General features: G+C 44.2%; 1 protein-coding gene across 18 annotated transcripts in view; it reads left to right on the forward strand.

Moving 5' to 3' along the window:
• The window catches only part of LOC137423219 (DNA (cytosine-5)-methyltransferase 3A), a 549884-nt gene that overhangs the window by 77305 nt on the left and 447987 nt on the right, over positions 1-24592 (forward strand). For all 18 annotated transcript variants that reach the window (XR_010983654.2, XR_010983655.2, XM_068110127.2 and 15 more), the window contains exon 2: positions 19375-19573. Coding sequence is in view for 16 of the 18 variants with exons in the window: in XM_068110127.2 (XP_067966228.1) it covers positions 19379-19573 (195 nt within the window). In the remaining 2 variants the exon portion in view is untranslated. The remainder of the gene's footprint in view (positions 1-19374; positions 19574-24592) is intronic.

Here is a 24592-nt window from a genome sequence, read left to right on the forward strand (position 1 = left end):
TGTCAAACTCCATGGTGACTATTGTTAACACCTGTTAACCTTCACACAAGAAATGTTAAAAAAAAAAAAAATTTGTTTTTTGTTTTGTTTGTTTTTTGGAAAAATTTGGGAATGTTGGAACAAGTTCCAACTTTGGGAATTCTGGGAATGTTAGGGAATTCTTTCCCTGACTAAATCTAGGGAATTTTATATCCCGGACGCAGACCCAATTTCGAGCCCACGAATATCAATTGGACGAGCCCCCAATTTCTGTTACGGGGAAATGTTCTGTTCTATCATCTGGTCTCGGTAACCTCCGAATCCCGAGAGGAACCCCGGCAGAAAGATATATATGTTATTCCGTGTCGCAATCAATCACTAATGAAACCATCCAGGAAACCACGAAAGAAAACAATCCAAATCAATAAGGAAACCACACCCTTGGTTGTCAATGAACAAATATATTAAAAGCACACAAAAAGAACCATACAACAATGGGGCAATCAACCCTACAATCAAATCTTCAGATGGTAACCTAGCTCAAACTCACGGCACCCCCAGGGACTGAAACCGAGCCCTTCTCAATGTCTCTGAAACACAATGGTGCTCCCGGCGAAGAGGCGATGGCGGTGAGGCGGGTAAGGAGATGTAGGTAAGGCGGGGACCGTCACGTGGTCCCAGCCAACCCCACTTGGCGGTGGAAAGTGGAATGCCACAGAAGCTATCCAAACGTGCACATACACCGTGCAGTCGCGAACCGCACCGTATTCTTCACAGGCCGCTGTCGCGCACACACATCCTCAGCAAATCACCGGAGGGCGGGACCAGCGGACGCGGCTACCCAAGGGTCCGCGAACGACGCGCGAGGGCCCCGAAATGGCGGTTGGTTCTTCCACGGGCCGCAGCCTCTAGGCGAAGATTCTCCGGAATCTCACACCTGTACCTGGCTTCGCAGGCTTTTCCACGACACCAGCGATAACAACGATCGCACGAGATTCCTTTCCAGGACTCAAAGCTCACTCCATGGACGCTCGAGCATGCTGGGTACGGAGCTTTCACAAAACACCTCGTTTCACCTTTCCCTCACGCGCTCTTCTTCCTCACTCCCTTTTCCTTCCGGGTCACGATCCGATTTCCGGCCACATTTTACCAGGAGCGCTTTTAAACCTTTTAACCACAATAACCCTTTCCCTTAAGCCACAATAAGCATAATATCTAGAACCAACAATGATAACAATAACAACCATAATTAGGGCCGAATCCGTAACACTATTTAGAGAAAGGGAAGAATTACAAAGGGGATTAGAACCTGATATACAAACACAATGCATTTCCCTGTCTTCTTGTAGGAAGGGAAGGGTAACGTCATGAGACAAAATTACAATGAAACCTCTTAACTCCAGAGTTTATTTATGTGTTGTAACTTCCTGGGGTCTTCCGAGACCATATTTTTGAAATAAAAATACATCAAGGATTCTTTGAAGGTATAACATCTATATCTATATTATAATAGCTGCAGATGATTCTGTCTGTCTGTCTGTCTGTTGGCCGTCTGTCCGGGGTGTGGCTTACTCGGTTTGCAGAGTAGCTCCACCCATAGCTCCACCCATTCTGGGAGAGGCTTCATATAATTATAAACAAATATCCACCATTTTATTAACTCGCATAGCTTTGAGGCCTGTTTTGTAGGCCCGTGGTGTCTTGCTCTCTCTCCCAGTTTTATTTCAAATCAAATTCGATATATAATTTCATTTTTAACAGTCGCTAACATAGTTTTAGACTCGGTTGAAAAAAAACGGGAAGAAAATCCGATGAAAGTTGCCGTTTATAGAACGAAATGATTTCTCAAACGCCTGTAAACTAAAGCCCACTAATTGAGAGTCACCCTCACGATTTTATCTCGAATTCACCATCTGATTTAATTTTTATCGATGGTTTTAGACTCGGTGTCAGAAATAATTGAAAACATTCACTCACACACGGGAAATTGCCGAGATATATTTATAAAAATCGCGCCATGATGATACACGAAAATACACCGCCTGAAATAACATTCGGGGAAAATGCGACATATATTAAAAATTCGCTTTTTCTTTTCCGTTAAGATATATTACTTTTACGTTTTATGAGAGTCGGCACAAAAACAACATATATATCTTCGTTCTTTCTTATTTCATTCAACATTATTATCCGGAAGTAAATATGTTTCAGGAAATTACCGAGAGATATTTCTTCGTTTAAAAAAATTAGTTATGTGCGCATACACTTCAAAATAGGTTTATTTGAAATCTTTAATTTTCACAATGTAATTTACTTGCCATTCGTCATTTGATAATTACGAGACACTTCCTCTTGAGGATCGTGACAATTCATGCGTTGCGTGGAAACTTCCATTTCCAAAATGAATGCGGCGGTCGATGAAGAACGCAGACTTGAACAGGATGTAGCAAGAAAACGAATGAGACGGGCGATCGAGTCCGTCGACGAACGTCAATGCAGACTTGAACAGGATGTAGCAAGATGCAAGAACCGCACAGAGACCGCACGAGACGGGAGGACCGCACAGAATGCTGCTGCAACAACGGTGAGGAGGGTTGGAGAGGAGCGAGGGTTTGGAGAGTGAGGAGTTAGGGGTTGGAGAGTGAGGAGCGAGGGGTTGGAGAGCGAGGAGTGAGGGGCTGGAGAGCGAGGAGTTGGGGGTTGCAGAGCGAGGGGTTGGAGAGTGAGGAGCGAGGGGTTGGAGAGTGAGGAGCGAGGGGTTGGAGAGTGAGGAGCGAGGGGTTGGAGAGTGAGGAGCGAGGGGTTGGAGAGTGAGGCGCGAGGGGTAGGAGAGTGAGGAGCGAGGGGTTGGAGAGTGAGGAGCGAGGGGTTGGAGAGTGAGGAGCGAGGGGTTGGAGAGTGAGGAGCGAGGGGTTGGAGAGTGAGGAGCGAGGGGTTGGAGAGTGAGGAGCGAGGGGTTGGAGAGTGAGGAGCGAGGGGTTGGAGAGTGAGGAGCGAGGGGTTGGAGAGTGAGGAGCGAGGGGTTGGAGAGTGAGGAGCGAGGGGTTGGAGAGTGAGGAGCGAGGGGTTGGAGAGTGAGGAGCGAGGGGTTGGAGAGTGAGGAGCGAGGGGTTGGAGAGTGAGGAGCGAGGGGTTGGAGAGTGAGGAGCGAGGGGTTGGAGAGTGAGGAGCGAGGGGTTGGAGAGTGAGGAGCGAGGGGTTGGAGAGTGAGGAGCGAGGGGTTGGAGAGTGAGGAGCGAGGGGTTTGAGAGCTAGGAGCGAGGGGTTTGAGAGCTAGGAGCGAGGGGTTTGAGAGCGAGGAGCGAGGGGTTCGAGAGCGAGGAGCTAGGGGTTGGAGAGCGAGGAGCTAGGGGTTGGAGAGTGAGGGCCGATTGGAGCGGAGAGTGAGGGCCGATTGGAGCGGAGAGTGAGGGCCGATTGGAGCGGAGAGTGAGGGCCGATTGGAGCGGAGAGTGAGGGCCGATTGGAGCGGAGAGTGAGGGCCGATTGGAGCGGAGAGTGAGGGCCGATTGGAGCGGAGAGTGAGGGCCGATTGGAGCGGAGAGTGAGGGCCGATTGGAGCGGAGAGTGAGGCCCGATTGGAGCGGAGAGTGAGGGCCGATTGGAGCGGAGAGTGAGGGCCGATTGGAGCGGAGAGTGAGGGCCGATTGGAGCGGAGAGTGAAGGCCGATTGGAGCGGAGAGTGAGGGCCGATTGGAGCGGAGAGTGAGGGCCGATTGGAGCGGAGAGTGAGGGCCGATTGGAGCGGAGAGTGAGGGCCGATTGGAGCGGAGAGTGACGGCCGATTGGAGCGGAGAGTGAGGACCGATTGGAGCGGAGAGTGAGGGCCGATTGGAGCGGAGAGTGAGGACCGATTGGCGCGGAGAGTGAGGGCCGATTGGCGCGGAGAGTGAGGGCCGATTGGAGCGGAGAGTGAGGGCCGATTGGAGCGGAGAGTGAGGGCCGATTGGAGCGGAGAGTGAGGGCCGATTGGAGCGGAGAGTGAGGGCCGATTGGAGCGGAGAGTGAGGGCCGATTGGAGCGGAGAGTGAGGGCCGATTGGAGCGGAGAGTGAGGGCCGATTGGAGCGGAGAGTGAGGGCCGATTGGAGCGGAGAGTGAGGGCCGATTGGAGCGGAGAGTGAGGGCCGATTGGAGCGGAGAGTGAGGGCCGATTGGAGCGGAGAGTGAGGGCCGATTGGAGCGGAGAGTGAGGGCCGATTGGAGCGGAGAGTGAGGGCCGATTGGAGCGGAGAGTGAGGGCCGATTGGAGCGGAGAGTGAGGGCCGATTGGAGCGGAGAGTGAGGGCCGATTGGAGCGGAGAGTGAGGGCCGATTGGAGCGGAGAGTGAGGGCCGATTGGAGCGGAGAGTGAGGGCCGATTGGAGCGGAGAGTGAGGGCCGATTGGAGCGGAGAGTGAGGGCCGATTGGAGCGGAGAGTGAGGGCCGATTGGAGCGGAGAGTGAGGGCCGATTGGAGCGGAGAGTGAGGGCCGATTGGAGCGGAGAGTGAGGGCCGATTGGAGCGGAGAGTGAGGGCCGATTGGAGCGGAGAGTGAGGGCCGATTGGAGCGGAGAGGAGTGTGAGGAGGTATTGGAGAGTGTGAGGAGGTATTGGAGAGGGGTGTGAGGAGGTATTGGAGAGGAGTGTGAGGAGGTATTGGAGAGGAGTGTGAGGAGGTATTGGAGAGGAGTGTGAGGAGGTATTGGAGAGGGGTGTGAGGGCTTGGAGAGGAGTGTTAGAGCTTGGAGAGGAGCGTGAGGGGTTGGAGAGGAGCGTGAGGGGTTGGAGAGGAGCGTGAGGGATTTGAGAGGAGCGTGAGGGATTTGAGAGGAGCGTGAGGGGTTGGCGAGGAGCGTGAGGGGTTGGCGAGGAGCGTGAGGGGTTGTAGAGAGGAGCGTGAGAGGTTGTAGAGAGGAGCGTGAGGGGTTGTAGAGAGGAGCGTGAGGGGTTGTAGAGAGGAGCGTGAGGGGTTGTAGAGAGGAGCTTGAGGGGTTGTAGAGAGGAGTGTGAGGGGTTGTAGAGAGGAGTGTGAGGGGTTGTAGAGAGGAGTGTGAGGGGTTGTAGAGAGGAGTGTGAGGGGTTGTAGAGAGGAGTGTGAGGGGTTGTAGAGAGGAGTGTGAGGGGTTGTAGAGAGGAGTGTGAGGGGTTGTAGAGAGGAGTGTGAGGGGTTGTAGAGAGGAGTGTGAGGGGTTGTAGAGAGGAGTGTGAGGGGTTGTAGAGAGGAGTGTGAGGGGTTGTAGAGAGGAGTGTGAGGGGTTGTAGAGAGGAGTTGGAGAGGAGTGTGAGGGGTTGGAGAGGAGTGTGAGGGGGTATTGGAGAGGCGCATGAGGGGGCGTGAGGGTGGAGAGGAGTGAGGGGTTGGAGAGGCGCGTGAGGGGTTGGAGAGGTGCGTGAGGGGTTGGAGAGGCGCGTGAGGGGTTGGAGAGGCGCGTGAGGGGTTGGAGAGGAGCGTGAGAGATTGCAGAGGAGTGAGAGATTGCAGAGGATTGAGAGATTGCAGAGGATTGAGAGATTGGAGAGGAGCGTGAGGGATTGGAGAGGAGCGTGAGGGGTTGTAGAGGAGCGTGAGGGGTTGTAGAGGAGCGTGAGGGGTTGTAGAGGAGCGTGATGGGTTGTAGAGGAGCGTGAGGGGTTGTAGAGGAGCGTGAGGGGTTGTGGAGAGGAGCGTGAGGGGTTGGCGAGGAGCGTGAGGGGTTGGAGAGGAGCGTGAGGGGTTGGAGAGGAGCGTGAGGGGTTGGCGAGGAGCGTGAGGGGTTGTAGAGGAGCGTGAGGGGTTGTAGAGGAGCGTGAGGGGTTGTAGAGAGGAGCGTGAGGGGTTGTAGAGAGGAGCGTGAGGGTTTGTAGAGAGGAGCGTGAGGGGTTTGTAGAGAGGAGCGTGATGGGTTGTAGAGAGGAGCGTGAGGGGTTGTAGAGAGGAGCGTGAGGGGTTGTAGAGAGGAGCGTGAGGGGTTGTAGAGAGGAGCGTGAGGGGTTGTAGAGAGGAGCGTGAGGGGTTGTAGAGAGGGGTTGTAGAGAGGGGCGTGAGGGATTTGAGAGGAGCGTGAGGAGGTATTGGAGAGGAGCGTGAGGAGGTATTGGAGAGGAGTGTGAGGAGGAGTAGCATTGGAGAGGCGTGAGGGTGGAGAGGAGTGAGGGGTCACATATTATGTGAAATAAATAAATTGTGTTCATTACACCATTTTAACCATTTTGTAAAATTTAATGTGTAGCATGTAAATCAAGATGTCCAAATGTCACACATGTCCATACCCGTGGGATTCCCACGGGTGACCCCACTAGTTTGGTAATAATGTTGTATAACCAATTTAAAATACAAGATTACAAGAACAGTAAAAGCAAGGTTTTTTTTTTTTTTTTTTAACATTGCAGAATGAACATTACATACTAGTTGGGTTGATGATTTACAGGTGGAATGTTAATGGACTATATTATCTCTCTTTCTCACCTGACCATGGCAATGCCTACTGGGTTGGCTGTCCACTAGTTTTAGGGCTATCCGCATTATACATTTGCAAGAATCATGGATTTAAAGAATATTCCTCATCACCCCCGGATTCCTCATACATCATGCTTCGCTTTCCTCCCTTTACTCCCCCTATCTCTCCCCAACCTCCTTTCCCATATCGCCACACTCCTCTACCCTCCCTCTCCTATTATCCTTCTCCATTCTCTTACTTTTTCACACTTTACCCTACCACTCATCTACTATATAAGAGAGATGTTGGTCTGTGTGTGTGTCGCCATTTTTCTCAGAGTTGGCTGAACGGATCTTCGTCAAACTTTCAGAAGTTCATCAGTGAGTGCCTTGGGAGTGTTTTAGGCAAAAAACACACACAAAAAAAAAGAAGTATATGTATATGATGAAAAAAAAAATCGTTTTTTTTGGAGTAAAAAAAAAAAAAAATCGCTTGATAGTACCTAAGCCTTTTTAAATTAATGACAGTTATATATAAGTAAACATTCACATAAATAAATACAAAACAATCACCAGACATTTGAATACAAATAAATCAAACATTATATATATATGATGTTTAGGATCTTAAGATGGAAACTTAAGTGATCACTATCCTGAGTGTCATTTTCGCAAAGGTGTCTACGCAAATGCCAACGTTAACTTTTGGATTCCTCATGTTCTGAATATTCCAAAAATGTAAAGTTTTGCTAATCTCCAAAAATTTTGAACGAAAAACATAGTGAACCTGACTAAACGTGAGCCACATTCACCCACCAGCATATATATGAACCCCCTTCGTCTCCTGCCTCCCCCCTTCCCTCCCCTTCCCCCTTCCCCTCTTTCCATCCTCCCCCTCCCCTCCCTACCTCCTCACCCCCCTCTCCCCTCCATACCTCCTCACCCCCCTCTCCCCCTTCCTTTCCCCCCTTCCCCTCCTCTTCCCCCTCTTCCCCCTTCCGTCCCTTCCCCGCTCCCCCCTCCCCTCCCCGCTCCCCCCCTCCCCTTCCCCCACTCCCCTTCCCGCCCCCTCCCCACCCTGCAACGCCGGGTACTTCTGCTAGTATTACATAATATAAAGAAAACATGCCTCGTTGTGGTGATTCTCTATCCTCTTGTTTACCCTCTAAGCCTGGTGTTGGTTTAACACTAAAGGTGCCTGGCTTGAGATCTCAAGGTCCTGAGTTCAAGCCCCTGTCAGCCGTTGAACTAACACCAGGTGGGTTGACTCAGCCTGACAACCTTCAGAGGTCGGCAAAATGAGTACCAGCTTATTGGGATGAATGAGACATTTGAGTATCCTGTGTCAGAGTGGCGACCTGTCCAGGATTGTGTCCAACAGCCAAGAAACTGCTTCGGCAGACATATGCATCTGAAGATGCAAAATGAGCAGTCTCCTTCTTCTTCATCGACTCTACACTCCCTACCCTGCTCACCCATTACCTGTCCTTTATAAATGCACCTCAGAAGGGCTTGCATTGAAAACACTATTTGTAAATGCAAGTTCATTCAGATCTTGAGACAGTTATCATATTTTGTAAAATTAAACCCTTGCTCTGGGCAAAGATAGGTTGATTAGGCTGTTCACTTATGACAAAAGTAACTCTTATCGTTGGCTGGCGGCATTGACTTTGAATTGCGATTTTAAGTCATTGAAGTAGAGTTCCTTTTACAGTTCCTTATATCAAGCAAAGCATCACTTTTTTCATTCATGTCCAAAATGATGGGCAAAAAAGTTTCAACATAAAGATCACAACTATATCAAACTTGTGAGTAAGTTTGAACTGTTTCGTGCTGTATAAATAAATGGATCTGTTTTGCTCACTCAAACAAAATGGGTTTCATTTCACAGTATAAATTGAAATCACTATTGTACCACAATGTACAACAATATTTTACAGACGCAGCAGTGCTTTTTCAATAATGGACTGACAGGATAGTTCTGAGGTCGCATTCACAGGTTAGAGTTGCCCTGATTTGATTCCTGATGGAAAAGGATCCAAGAACATCTTAATCCTACTTTCCCCAGAGGTAAACATGAAGGCAGATCTTCCATCTGCTAGCACTCACCTGGGAATGTGAAATTTCAATTGATTGGACATGATTTAGAAAGAAACGCACCTTTCTATATAAAGTCCCACGGTTTTGAATGTAAATTTTCATTAATGGATGCTTTCTGATGGTTGTCCGATTTTTGCTGGTGTACTGGCTTCGATGTCCTTTGGCACACCACATTTCAGCTTTCTATGACATCCGGAAGGTACCGAACATCAACATCAGTCAGTCAGTCAATGGTTAGAAAGAGCTTTATGTGTAATATACATATACAGTGTGGCCCCGTTATAACGCGATCGTTGAGGTCCATAAAATGTCATCGCGAAAAAAGCGGGTCGCGCTAAATCGGGGTTCAAGAAAATCAGCGTTCAAATTGAACCAATGTTGACCTAACATCCTAAAACATCCGAAAACAACAAATAAAAACATTCAAGAATATTAGCAATCATCATTTACAGTTTATTTCTTAAAAAAGTGATCGAGTGTTCCTTGCTTGAACGTAGCATGTCGCTGGCTGCGAGCGAAATCTAGAAAGCTTGTGAGTTGGAGGATTTTTATGTGGTCCACCTCCTGGGTCTCCAGCCAACGGAGGCTAGCCTCGAGGTGCTCAATGGCTTCAGACACTTTTGGGGGTGGGGGTGGAGGGCTGGAGGCTCTTCATTATCATCTTCTTGTGGCTCGAGAACCGGTACACTTGCCTCCGCCAATGCTATAGTTACGTTAGGAACGATCTCGGCATCCGTCAGGTGCTCATATGTTGGGCATTCGTCGTCGGCAGAGTGCCACTGGTGTAGCTCTTCTTTGCTCCATTCAGACATTGGAAGGCCTTCTGAGCGAGCTTGAACAAACCACTGGTACAGGGAGTCATCGAGGCTGACATCTTTGGCTGTCTTCAGGCGTTTGGCTTTTAGTCCTGCTCCTTCTTCAACTTTGCAAAGTGACGCACGTAACTTTTCTTCTCGAGATTTCCAGCCATGAAGTGTTGATTCCGGTATCCCGAGGTCTCGTGCGACTTGAGTTTGACTTTTCGTCTTGATCGCGTCAAGTGCATGAAGCTTATCTTTCACAGAAAAAGATTTTCTTTTTCTAGCAGTTTGTTCCATTTCCGGAAGAAGTTCTGGAAAGAGCAAAAAAAAAAAGGTCCAATGACTCATCGCATTATATCCGAATTCGCGTTAAATCAGGGTGCGTAAAATTGGGGTTTCACTGTATATGTATATATATACAGTCACATGAAAAAGTATGTACACCCCATGTAAAGTTTTGACTTTTTCAACATATTTCAACATACAGCTATTTGATCTTCATTTCAACAATATTGATAGATAAAGGTAATATAACATAACAAATATCATGAAACATTTACATTTTGTAGTCCATTGTATAATTTAAATAAACATAAATGCAAATTTCGCATGTGGAAAAAGTAAGTACACCCTTGGCTCCAATAGGTGGTATTGCCCCCTTTGGCAGAAACAACCTCAATTCGGCGTTTCTTATAACTGGCTACCAACCAGTCTCTGACATCGACTGGGAGAAATTTTTGCCCACTTCTCCATGCAGAATTCTTTCAGCTGTGCGATGTTTGAGGGGTTTCTTGCATGCACAGCTCGTTTCAAACCCCCCCCCCCCCCCACAACATCTCGATGGGATTTAGATCCGGGCTTTGACTTGGCCATTCCAGAACCCTCCATTTCTTTCTTTTCAGCCATTCATTGGTGGATTTACTGGTATGTTTAGGGTCATTGTCATGTTGCAAGGTCCACCTTCAGTTGAGCTTCAACTTTCCAACAGATGGCCTCACATTATCCTCAAGCACCCTCTGGTACAATGAAGAATTCATAGTGGATTATATGATGGTGAGCTGCCCAGGCCCTGATGCAGCAAAGCTGCCCCAAACCATAATATTTCCACCACCATGCTTTACAGTTGGTATCGCATTCTTGTGGTCAAATGCTGTCTTTGGTTTTCGCCAAACATGTCTTCTGGTACTGAGGCCAAATAGCTCTACCTTTGACTCATCTGTCCAGAGCACATTGTTCCAGAAGTGCTGGTCTTTGCTGAGGTGTTCATTGGCAAACTTTAGTCTTGCCCTGATGTTCTTTCTGGACAGCAAAGGTTTCCTCCTGGCACACCTCCCATGTAGATCGAATTTGTTCAGCCTCTTTCTAATGGTAGAGTCGTGCACTTTGACATCAACAGTGGCAAGAGCTACCTGTAGGTCACGTGATGACATTCTGGGGTTCTTAGAGACTTCTTTCAGCATCTTGCGGTCTGCGCTCGGGCTGAACTTGCTGGCGCGGCCTGGCCTGAATAAGTTGGCAGTTGTTTGGAATCTTCTCCACTTGTAGATGATCTTCCAGACAGTCGAATGATTGATTTCAAATTGTTTGGAGATCTTTTAAAATCCCTTCTCAGACTCGTAGGCATCTATAACCTCCTTTCTGAAGGCCTCAGAGAGCTCTTTTGATCTAGGCATGGTGACGCCACATACTTCAACAACAAAGAGCAAACCAAACGAAATGTCTGAGGTTTAAATAAGACAGGTTCCTCCAAGATCCTCTCCAATGATGTTCTAATCATTTGCACCTGAGCTGGTGCACCTGATTCTAATTTTAGGTATTTGAAGTAGTGATAAATGTAGGGGTGTACTTACTTTTTCCACGTGCGAAATTTGCATTTATGTTTATTTAAATTATACAATTGACTACAAAATGTAAATGTTTCATGATATTTATTATATTATATCACCGTTATCTGTCGATATTGTTGAAATGAAGATCAAATAGCTGTATGTTGAAATATGTTGAAAAAGTCAAAACTTTAAATGGGGTGTACTTACTTTTTCACGTGACTATATATAATTTATATATATATTATATTTATATTTTTTTTATGTTTATATTTATTTATTTACTTTATTCATTTATTTAAATTAATTTAAAAAATACCTGAAACGCATGTGTAAAAATAAAACAAAAAAAAATCTCAGTCAATATCTATCATTTTAATTATCTGTAACTGTAAACTTAAATATAAATCTCAATGAAAATTTACGTAAAAACCATAAACGTGTCCGTAAAAACCCCCCAAGAAAACAGAATTGATATGTATGTGATGCATGTCGATAATCATAAAGCTTCTATCTATGATGTACCTACATACAAAGCACCGTTTGTTATTGTTTACACAATGTGTAAGCATACCACACTCGACTTTACCACACTAGACTTTATATACAGACTTGGCATTTAATATGGAATATTTTTTTTTCTTGACTTGGGTTTACTTTCTGAACTCAGTATATCAATTTGGTGAGTTTCTTTTACCCTTCGGTGATGTCTTTGTTGAAAGAAGCATGTCACTGATTGTCTTTCGCAGCAAGAAGTCAATAACAGGATTATATCACAGGTGGCGTGACAAAATGTAAGGACAGGTACATTTGATGATTGGCTTCACAATCGGGTATATAAGGGTTGTGGCGTTCTGTATTAGTGGAAAACAACTGCACGTCTACAAAAGTTATTGCCGCTTCCTCTGGAGATGGTCCGTCAACTTGACAATGCTGTTTGTCATGGAGTGGTGGCTTTACGAAATTCTGGCATGAAACAGCGTGCTATTGCTCAGCAGTAGGGCATCACTCAAGGTCAGGTGTCAAAGATCCTGAAACGAAATGCTCAGAGGGGTGTCCTTACTCCAATACCGAGGCCAGGACGTCCACACAGAACCACAAGGAGAGATGATTGCCAGCTGCACCAGTTAGTCTGCAATGGCCGTACCAAGTCAGCTAATCGGCCTAGGGCTGAGTGGCAGCAACTGACAAATGTGCCTGTATCCAGAAGGCTAGTCAACCAACGACTGGTTCAAGCAGGCTATTGTGCCAGGCGTCCCCTGAGAAAGCCACGCCTGACCAGACAACACAGCCAGCGCCGATTGCAGTGGGCCAGAGAGCACCGTCAATGGCAGCCAGGACACTGGAATCACGTGACCTTCAGTGACGAGTCTAGATTTCTGGTCTATCGTCAAGATGGCCACGTCCGAGTGCGCAGACAAGTGCATGAAGCCCACAACGAAGATTGTATAGTGCCAAGAGTCCAAGCTGGAGGTGGTGGGGTGACTGTTTGGGCTGCTTTTCATGCAGGGGGCAAAACTGACCTGGTTGTTCTGAATGGAAACCTGAACCAGTTCAAGTACAGGGTCATTCTGGAAGAAACATTGCTTCCATTTGCTCGTGCAGCCTTTCGGGGAAGCTTTGTCTTCCAAGATGACAATGCACAGCCTCATCGTGCTCGCATGATCCAACACTTTCTTGCTGACCGTGGTGTAGAGCATATGGAGTGGCCTACCATGTCCCCGGATATGAATCCGATAGAGAACTTGTGGGCAGAATTAACACGTCAAATCGACAACTTGGACCAGCAGCCTACATCTGTGCGTGAATTGCAGCAGGCTATTGTCACTGCATGGCAAGCGATTCCTGTCCAACCCTTGGCAAATCTCGTGAACAGCATGCCTCAACGTGTACGTGCTCGCCTGAATGCTCGTGGGGGTTACACGAAGTACTGAACTGTAATTTTAATGTCCGTAATCCCAGTCATAATTTAGCTTTTGTTTTTGTTGAAAAAAAAATTGGCTAATGTGCAAAATAAAGAGATACTTCTGTGAAACGTACAGAAGTTTAACACAGTACTGTCCGTGAATTGAGTTCGATATCAGTTTACATCACTTTCAAGGATCAAGTTATTTGCTTCGAAATGTCAATTGTGGTTTTTGTTTCTTTTAAAGGTCACATTAACAAAATCTAGAATAATTTCAACATAATTCTAATTAACTTTTGGTTCAAAGTCATCTTGAAAAGTAAGTTCACCCCCACAAAAAAAATATTCCATATTAAATGCCAAGTCTGTATATATATATATATACACAATAAGACTTTACCTCATTTGCTGAATAAATTAGCAAGGAGTATAGTTACAAACACTGTTTTCTTAAAAGGCATTCTGCTGCAAGGATATTTTAAAATTTAAAACGAAGCAAAAAGCTACCAAAAGCATCCATCTGCAATAGACATAATATGTCTTGAAAAATAGTTTTTTGAACTTTCCATCACACATGTTGTGTATATTCCTCTTATTTTTCTTTCTCTTTTACATCACATTTCAACCTCCTTTCCACTTAAAACCCTCACTTATATATCATACCCTCTCAACTTCTCTTTCTTTTTTTCACTTTTATTTTTCCCTCGTATACATTGTAAAAATATGGCCTCTTATTGGAACATAATAAAGGTTTTATGATGGCATCCTCTTCTTCAAAAGCTAATCAGATTCAAGAGTAACATGAACAAGCACAATCGATAAACACCAATGTTCAAAATTGCTTCAAAATCCTGAAGTGATGCAATAACATCTGTTGAATATACATCTTTGACAGTGCCGCTGCTTGAAATAATTTCCCTTCCTGATGGGGTCCATATCCTTGCATATACTGTACATCGTACAATACCATATGAAGTACATGGTATCTCCTCAATAGAAGTGACTCAGGAAGTTCGCTCTCCTAATGACTACGTCATGTCACGCCACGTGCCAATTGTCCAGGGAGTCCTTACCACCAAAATCTTGTGGTCAAGTGACTCTTTTGCCTCTCACCACTTGACTGTGTGTGTCAGTCCCACAGTGACCTCCTGCAGTGCGAGGTCAGACGGCATAGTAATCCTGCTTGTCTGTGACACCATTGTCTGGCTCTCGGCCGGATTGCCTGCCAAATCACGTGCCCCTGTGCATCGGTGAGCATTTCCATGGTGATTGGCGCCAATCCCTGTAGTGTGCCACAGTTCACATATTCAAATGTTATCATTCAAATGAGTTTGTAATAAATTGTAATTATATATATATCATGATATATATTTGATATATATATATATATCCCTTGCCGTTGATATATATATATATATCCCTGCCGTTGATCCCTTGACAATCGTGGCATGTTGATTGAAATGCCCATTTTGCACTGGCCTTTTTAAAGCCAATATCAAGACATCACGTGCAGCTCATTAAAATCATCCCGTACCCCTTGGGTAATCACTGACAGTCAAAACGGCTGTTCAACAGCTGTGCTATGAAGTGACCATTGAAGGTTCAAGTGACCATCCGTGACCGTTTTGTCTGACAGTGAGGACACTATTGTCCACAAATAAGTTCACACATTTACTATACGCAGTGTTATTGTTGATATTTAAAGGTTTCAAAGGTGGTAAGTTTCTTTTGTGTTTTCGGTCTTTTTGAAGTTGGTCAAAATGGTCAAATTTTTCGGTCAAAATGCCCATTTTGCACTGGCCTTTTTAAAGCCAATATCAAGACATCACGTGCAGCTCATTAAAATCATCCCGTACCCCTTGGCTAATCACTGACAGTCAAAACGGCTGTTCAACAGCTGTGCTATGAAGTGACCATTGAAGGTTCAAGTGACCATCCGTGACCGTTTTGTCTGACAGCGAGGACACTATTGTCCACAAATAAGTTCACACATTTACTACACGCAGTGTTATTGTTGATATTTAAAGGTTTCAAAGGTGGTAAGTTTCTTTTGCGTTTCAGTATATATATATATATATATATATATATATATGATATGTATGATATATATATATATATATATATATATGATATATATAGATATATATGATATATATATATGATATATATGATATATATATATGATATATATATATATATATATGATATATATATATATATGATATATATATATGATATATATATATATATATATGATATATATATATATATATATATATATATATATATATATATATATATATATATATATATATATATATATATATATATATATATATATATATATATATAAGTTCAAAACACCTGGTCACAAGTGTGCCGCACTGACCGGGTCCTCAGTCGAGGTCCTCAGCATCATCCCGTTTCGGCCCTTCAACCTCTAAGTTATTTTATATATATATATATATATCTATATATTGGTTCACGAGTTATCAAACAGAGTGACCACTATATTCGTCATGGGTGTGTGTGTGTCTGTGTGTCTGTCTTTCTGTCTGACTGTCCGCAGCATAACCACCCGATGATATCATCCGATCTTGATGAAACTTGGGTGGGAGGTTGATATCAGGATCTAGTTGTGTCCTGCCTAGAGTGGGCGTATTGCGCTCATTGTGAGCGGAGCCACGCCTGAAAAAAAAGATGTCTTTTTAGGGGGTAATCGAGTTCAAGCTACATCTTCTCCGACGGAGTTGGTGGAATCTGACAGGGGTTTCAGTATTTGGTTCGGCCAATGTCATGTGTGTAGCCCCACGGAGCTCGATTTTTCATTTTCGCCCCGAGGTCAAGGTCACAAGGTCACGAAATTTAGAACAGTCGATTTTTGATGGTTTTATTACATTGTTCGCTTCCTGATAGGGTCAAATGTCGTACATGCTCTTATATTTTCACATTGGTCATGAAATACAAGTTTTCCAACCAATTTCAGAATCTTCGACCTTTGACCTTTGAAAGTCACAAAGGTCAAATTTTCAAAGTTGTCGGAATCTAAACGAATTTTCGGTATTGTGTAGCTAACTAACCTCATAACTGATTATACATTATTTTCTATCTCATTTCAAGGTCAGTAACCTTCGTTTTGACATTTCCAGGCCAGCACCACACACAATTACGTACAGCTGGCTCTTAAAGGCCTGCACTCGCAGCGCATTGGGGCCCTTTGTAAATAGGCATGTACACCACATGTCGGGGGCCGACACCTGCCACGTGGGCCCCCGACCCCCTAGTCCGGGCCTGTTTCGGTTATAGTCCGTCCTTTGTCATTGAATACCGCTCGCTCGTGAACCATCGCCCTCTCCTGACTTGTTAATAATACCATCTGAAATTAAAATAAGGAATCTGAAATTAAATTACTTTTATTAGTCACACTTCACTTAATCATCTAATGTTGAATGAGCCATGGCAGATTCTTTTGAAGAAATCGGTTTCATCAAAAGCAACATTATTTACTGAAACCCCGACCATTTCATAAAGCTTCTCATGGTGTTTTATTCCGCAGCCCTCCACGTGCCTCCACGATACATATTATCTGGGCAAAGGTGGTGCAATTGTTTTTTTTATCCCCTCCCCAAACAAAAATTCATGAAATTCCTCAGCTAATATTTTTAGATGTGCAATATCTCACATACGTATATCACATAAACATTCTTTGCCAAAGGGTATAAGCTGAGATTATTAGGTTTCCTCTGCATGAATTATTTTTATTATTTCATATTCAGCTTTCATATTCAGGTGTATGCTGCATGTGTGAGAAGTGTTATGATTTATGGGAGCGAGACATGGGTAATGAACGTAGAGCAGCAACGAAGGCTGGAAAGGGTGGAAATGCGAATGGTTCGGTGGATGTGTGGAATATCGTTGAGAGAGAGGAAGACAAATGATGAATTGCAAAAGATGATGTTTGGATTAGAGCCTGTGATTGATGCTGTGAAGAGAAACAGGTTGAGATGGTTTGGTCATGTGTTGAGGAAGGATGAAAGTGACTGGTTGAGAAGATTGATGGAAATGAATGTAGAAGGAAGTAGAGGACGTGGAAGACCGAGAAAAACTTGGCTAAAGATGGTGGAAGAAGAAATGCGGGCAAGGGGGTTAACAAGGGGAGATGCAGAAAATAGGGCAAGATGAAGAAGATTGTCATGGGGACTACAAGGCTGACCCCCGCTCTAGCAGGGAAAATGGCCTGAAAATGCATGTTGTTGTTGTTGTTGTATTCAGCCTGTGGCTGGGAGCACGGTTGTGCCACTCATGCAGTGCCCCATGTTCCCGGTATGCTGGTACTCATTTTTCTGACCTCGGAAGGATGATGGGCTGAGTCAACCCACCTGGGGTTATCTAACAGCATGACATAGGATCATACTCAAGACCCTCAGATCTTAAGCCAGCAACCTTAATCGTTAAGAGATATCGTGATTGGTTTGTCCAACGTTGTCCACCAATTTCCTTGTAATTAATGTAAAAGTACACTGATGCCTAGTCGTATTTTTGTCTGGCATGTCCTTGAAGTGTCCAATGCGTATTGACATGCATTTTAAGTGTACAATACCCTGCAAGAACTACAAAGCGTATTGACACATTTTACCCTGAAAAGTGATCGATTATGGAATTGAATATTTAGGCAAGTTCTTTTTATGTTTTATCCTCACATTTTCCCAGAAATGCGTTAATTTTCCCTGTTTAGGAATAATTTTACTTGAACGGTCAACTTGAAATGGTTTTGGAATTTCATTTCCAATCTTATATTTAAGAAGCTGGCTGTTCTGAATCCAAAATGTTTGAAAAAAAAAAGAAAAACATCATTCTCAGTACAAGAGAAAAAGAAACAGGATAATTAAGCACCAAAATCAATTTGAGTATTTGCTTTTCTCCAAAACTTTGTAGCAGCTCGAATCCAATCCTAACCTCATCACTTGTGATTTATGTCGATAATTAGTTAGAAACGCATGAAATATTAATGTTTCACTTTGCGTAATTTTTACCCATTAGCTTTTCTCTTTCTAATCTGGGGCACTTTTCAACTTGAATTTGATAATCTTTCTTAGATTGTATAGAGAACAAGTGCAGATACATTCAAAGTACACCACCCCATGCCAAATGAATAAATATCCTCCAGTGTGTTATTGCCGGGCGACCCTGGCGATACCACCATGCAGCAAGCACATGGAGACTGTATTGGGAGGGAGATGTGTACCATATTTGATTGATTAATTGCATCATTAAAATCAATAAATAATGATCATAAAATATTTTCTTAATCAATTGGCTAATAGCATACCAAAACCACCAGTGCTTCATCCGAAGCTGTAACTTTTAGAAAATTAATTAAATAATCCATTAATCGAATTATTTTTATTTTTATTGATTAACCAATAAATAATTGATTGATCGATTAATTGATTCATCAATAAATCAAAAATATCCTTTAGAGCCACATCACTTGGTCACTGTCGTGTCCAAATATCAGCTTCCTAGCTCAAAAGGTGGCTCAGATATTGCCCAGATGAAAAAAAAAGAAGAAGATTCATAATGAAAATAAATAATAATCATAAAATAATTAAATAATTAATCGAATGGCTAATATAATTATACATAAACCACCACCGTTTCACCCGAATCTGTAATTTAATTTATTTTTAATTATTCAAATCATTAATTGAATAATTAAATAAGTAATCGATTAATTGATTAATCAATAAATCAAAAATATCCTTTGCAGCCAAATCACTTGGTCATTGGCATGTCGAAATATCAGCTTCCTAACTCTAAAGGTGCCTGAGATAATGCCCATAAGAGAAAGGAAATGTACAAGTGCTTAATTAATCGCTAATAATTAAATAACTAATCAATTAATTGATTAATCAAAAAACAAAAAATAGTGTATTTGCAAAAGCACTTGCTCACTATTGTGCCGAAATTTCAGCTTCCTTGTACTCCCTTTCAGCGTGCGTCATTGCCGAGCCCCCCTCGGTGCCCGGCAATGACGTTATGCGGCGCCTGGAGATGTCATAGGAAAGGAGCGGTGTACAACAAACAAACAACCGGAGTGAGAACAGAGTACTCCCTTTCAGCGTGCGTCATTGCCGAGCCCCCTTCGGTGCCCGGCAATGACGTTATGCGGCGCCTGGAGATGTCATAGGAAAGTAGCGGTGTACAATGACATGAAAGGTTGAACACACTTTTGACTCCAATGTAAAAATAACGAAACCGTGTGATGCAGATATAAATTTCAAAGACATTTATTTCTGAACTTGTTGCCTTTAATGGGAATTTTGTTGCTTGATGCTCAAAGTGTATCCATTTCATATCTTGCAGAAGGATGGCAGACACAAAGGAGGATGAGATGCCTCAGGACCCTGAGGTCAAGGCACAGGCCGAGGTCAGTGTCAGATCTTCTCCAGTGTTGGATGTTGAGGGGGCTGAGAAGGAAGGGGCAGGGACTTGGACATACATGGAACCTGTCCACAGCCAAGCTGTTCCCCACCATGAGGCATGGCCGCGCCGGGCCAGTCAGGTGAGACAATATATTGAACATTCATATGCTCGTACCACATGATCTCGAATGTTACTTTTACAAAGAAATGGCTTTTGAAGCAGTACTCATAGACTCCTCTAAATTTTCTCGATCAGTGAAATATGGGGTTAATGATGTTAACTCACGATGAGAATTTGTGGTTGTAACCACCATGGCAACTCCAACAGTCTTCACCTGTGGCGAGCGGCAATGTCGATTTCACATCATATTGGAACTCCAATATTCAGTTGATTTTGGAATCCTTTGCTTTTTAATTTGTTGTCATTGTTTTAACTTGATCTATCTTCTAAAAATGTTAAATTCCATAATGGTTGAGAAAAACAGGGTTAGTCACAAAAAGTACCGATTTTAATTGTTTATTAAATCTGCTCTTGTTAATGCAACACCATATCATTTATACATGATATTTATACATTTATACATGATATCAAGTAACTCATAAAGTTTTGTTAGACTCTAAGCAAATGTTTGAAATGTCCACTTGTTGATATTGATACTTATTGATACTTATTGATCCACCTAAGTTCTGCACACTTATTGATACGTATGCAATCGTGTCTGACTGCAGACTCGAGTGTTTCACGTGAGACTCTGGAAATAACCCTCGTTACAGAATCTTTGAGTTCAGGAATGTTCATTGTGTCTTCTTTGCAAACAATTTCTTTAACAAATGCACACAGATAAAGTTGTAAAGATGAGAGTTCAGGAGATGATGGAGGCTAAAGAAATCCAGATCGGTGGGAAATTAATCTGCCAGGAAAGTGATTATTGAACCACTGCATGGATAAGCAAGCTGCATGTGCAGTTGCTCCGTCCTGTTGAAACTAAGCACCAGGAATGTTTCTCACGTGACTCCAGAAAAATGTGTCCAATGTGTAACTTGCATAACGTTCTGCATTCACAGCGACCCCTTCCTCAGTATTTGTATCTTCAAAAAAGTATGGGATGTACACCCGATGATTACTGAGACCACACTGTAATCGTTACTTTTGGGGAGTGGAGAGTTGTATCTTACTATAATTCACCAAATGTCCGTCTGTCCGTTCGAAGGTACCGCAAAAACGGCTCAACCGATCGCAACGATATTTTGGGTGGGTATTCCTGGGACCCCTGGGAGTAAAATAGGCTATATTGTTTTTACAATTTTTCCAAGTTTTCCAATTTTCCAGTTTTTCCAAAAACGATGGAATAATATTTACCGATATGAACAGTGATGTGGCTTTTGTTGAAATTCTACAAATACTGTTTATTCTACGTACCAGGAGAGAGTAGATCAACTCCTGACGAACTCTTCCTATACAAACGTGCGGCTCCGAAGTATCATGGCAGCGTGTTCAAAGCGACTGAGAAACAGGTGTAGCGGATATTTTGCCTTTTCATTTGGGCTTCCCAATTGAAGCCCCGCCCATAGGGCGGGTACCGTTGCTAGTTAAGGTAATTCAACAAAGCGGCCATGTTTCTCCATGCCCCAAACCTGACAATTCTGTTTGTTTACCAAACCATTCGAGTGAATATGACATTCATCGCTGAAAATTATGCAGTCTATGTTGATTTCTGCTTGATAAATATACAGTACCAACTTAATCGGACATAAAATTCAGAACGTAAACGCTCAGCTTCTGAGGTTAACTCACGCCTTTATTTCATTACAATTACCATCTCGATATTGCAATATCAGTAAAAATCCTATGTGTCCTCGCAGTGTCCATGTGTTTTATACCTCTCCCACCCCTCCCTTCCCATGCCTCCTTCCCCCAAGCCCTCTCCCCCCCCCCCCACAGATCTCCTTATGTCCCTGTTATCCACTGTTGTACTTGTGTGTTTCCCTCTCTCTCCCCATCTTGTCTCCCGCTCTCTTTATTATATGTTTTTTATGTGTCCGTTTGTTTTTTTGTGATTAATGCTAGCTCTTACACAATCCTCGATCTTGTACACAAAAACAAACAAACAAACAAAAACTGCTCATCAATTGAATTTTGTAATGCCTAAGTCACACATAGGCGGATTTGTCGGCGACTACTGGCGACTGGAAAAATCGCCACCACCCGCCGACAATCGTAATGAAACCGTAATGGACGGTCGCCTGTAGTCATGGTTATCCTCCCCAGGTCGGCTGCAGTCGGCAAGAGCCGCAAAGGGGCCAAATATTTAAAAAAATGTTTAAAAACGGCGCGCTCAGTCGCACTCGAAAAAAATCCGCCATGCTGTCGTGATGGAACCGCCATGCTGTCGTCGGTATCCGTAATAAGAGCGTAAAGCGGCCGCAACCCAGTCGCTCATAGTCTTCCGCAATCGCCCCACCAGCTAGCACGGCAGAGATGCGAATGCCATACGGCCTTCCTGCGGCATCTTCCCGACTACGGGCCGACACTGTTGCGGCTGCATATCGACTACAGAAGAACTGCCACGTCTCCCCTGCGGCTATGGGAGACTGACGACGACAGTAGTAGGACTAGTGGCGGCCGAGTTACGGCCATTGGCGACAAAGATACGACTGCCTGGCGACTGCATTACGACATACCACGATTTTCAGGCCAGGTATAAATAGGGGTGGACATTTCAGCTCACTGCAGTATGGTCATGGTCTACCAAGGGTCTCTCTACCAACATCTATCATGGATGATGAACATAGGATGAAGCTGGTCCTTCTGAATGACTTGGCAGCACTGGACCAAGATATTGCTGCGAATGACCTACTGCTGGCTCATGCTGAGCTCCATTCCATGGCAAGACAGGATGGTGTGAGGGTCTCCGTGGAGTGAGGTCATGTGGTGCCGACAAGGATATGGCTTTATTGTTTGGACTTGGGACTTTTGGGAACTTTATTTTTGGGACTTTGGTCCTTTGGAAACTTTATTTATTGGACTTGGGACCAGTGGAAATAATGTGTTGGACTTTCTTTTCATTCTCTCTCCCTGCAGAAAAGTTTGATTATTACATTACAATGATACATCTTTGTTATTTGTTATTGCACATCAAACATCTTTATGCTTCATGTCATACATCATTGAAATGAATAAAGGGAAATGTAAAATAGAGAAATAAAGATTTAAAAAGTTGTGTGAATCGTCTCCAATCGCCGGCGGTCTTATTGCAGTCTTGCGGACGTCGGAGTAAACCGCCACCCGGTCCCAATGCAGTCGCCGCGATCCGCCATCGGTCGTAATCTAGCCGCCAGACTGTCGCCATGCTGCCGCCGTGTATCGCAATGCAGTCGTCTTCGATCTTCAACAGTCGCCATCCCACTCAGGGCGTCGTCGCAATGCAGTCGCAATGTGGCCGCCTGCAGTCGCCATACTGCCGCCTGACCATATTTGACCGCCCGAAATCGCCAGTGGTCGCCGAAAAGTCTAGATCGCCGGCAGTCGCCGGTAGTCGCCAAAATATCCGCCTATGTGTGACTTAGGCATAAGGAAAAGCCTTCAGTGAGACTTTAACACTCTCACGACACTGCTTTGAGACACTCCATTTTCATTTGAATTGTGCCCTGTTGAGTTTCTAGGGCTACGCGCAATCACTTCGCAAATTCTGTTTACGGTCTCTAGCGTTAGAATATTCCGTGGATGTCCATAGTGTCCTGAATTATTGTTCTTCACAGAGCACCGTCCCTCTCCACTTTGAAACTGAATGATGTATAGTCTTTAAGGTTGGTGCATTACGTCGAGGGAATTGTCTTCTGAACACACTGTGCACTCCCATCACCGATTTCAGCTCTACATTCTTCCCGGCAATGAAGATTCGCTCCTCTGTTGTTAGCTGCGCCATGGGTTACCTGAAAAAAAGTGCAAAATAAGAGCGACAAACAAAAATACGAGCTCATACATTTCCTACAAACGATTTGAATGTTTACCCTACCCTATTCACCATATTTGACATTTCTACCTACTAAGACCTTTGAAAAATAATTTTTTTCCAATTTGAGAACATGTAATCCCAAGTTAACCTATAAACCAGATTTAGGAATCCCTCAACCCATAAAGAAATGTTATGTATCTTGCTTGTTGTATTATGCTCACTGTGCATTCATTGTCCCCTTCATACGGCATTTGTTCGTTTATCTGTTTGTAGCCCATCCGCCTGCACAGTGGGAGATGGAGTTTTACAATTGTGTGTGTATGTGTGTGTGTGTCTGTGTGCGTGTGTGTGGATGTGTGTGTGTGTGTGTGGATGTGTGGATGTGTGTGTGGATGTGTGGATGTGTGTGTGGATGTGTGTGTGGATGTGTGTGTGGATGTGTGTGTGGATGTGTGTGTGGATGTGTGTGTGGATGTGTGTGTGGATGTGTGTGTGGATGTGTGTGTGGATGTGTGTGTGGATGTGTGTGTGGATGTGTGTGTGGATGTGTGTGTGGATGTGTGTGTGGATGTGTGTGTGGATGTGTGTGTGGATGTGTGTGTGGATGTGTGTGTGGATGTGTGTGTGGGTGTGGATGTGTGTGTGGATGTGTGTGTGGGTGTGGATGTGTGTGTGGATGTGTGTGTGGATGTGTGTGTGGGTGTGGATGTGTGTGTGGATGTGTGTGTGGGTGTGGATGTGTGTGTGGATGTGTGTGTGGATGTGTGTGTGGATGTGTGTGTGGATGTGTGTGTGGATGTGTGTGTGGATGTGTGTGTGGATGTGTGTGTGGGTGTGTGTGTGTGTGTGTGTGTGTGTGTGTGTGTGTGTGTGTGTGTGTGTGTGTGTGTGTGTGTGTGTGTGTGTGTGTGTGTGTGTGTGTGTGTGTGTGTGTGTGTGTGTGTGTGTGTGTGTGTGCTTGCATGTGTGTGTGTTTGTGTGTTGGCCATAACGTTTTTACCATTTGAGCTTTTGTCATTTTTTCAACAAACCTTTATTATGAGAATACGGAGAACACGATTTAATAAAATTGACATCATATATATATACATGTAAGCTTGATAGAGTGCCCGAATGGGTTCTCCCAAACCTGAAGGTAAAAGCATTGAAAGAACAAAATGCATCCATAAACACAATTGTTAACCATTTGCTTGACCGCCCTAC

Source organism: Myxine glutinosa, chromosome 3 (genome assembly GCF_964187855.1).
Source record: "Myxine glutinosa chromosome 3, kmMyxGlut1.1, whole genome shotgun sequence".
In the NCBI taxonomy this organism is placed as follows: Eukaryota; Metazoa; Chordata; class Myxini; order Myxiniformes; family Myxinidae; genus Myxine; species Myxine glutinosa.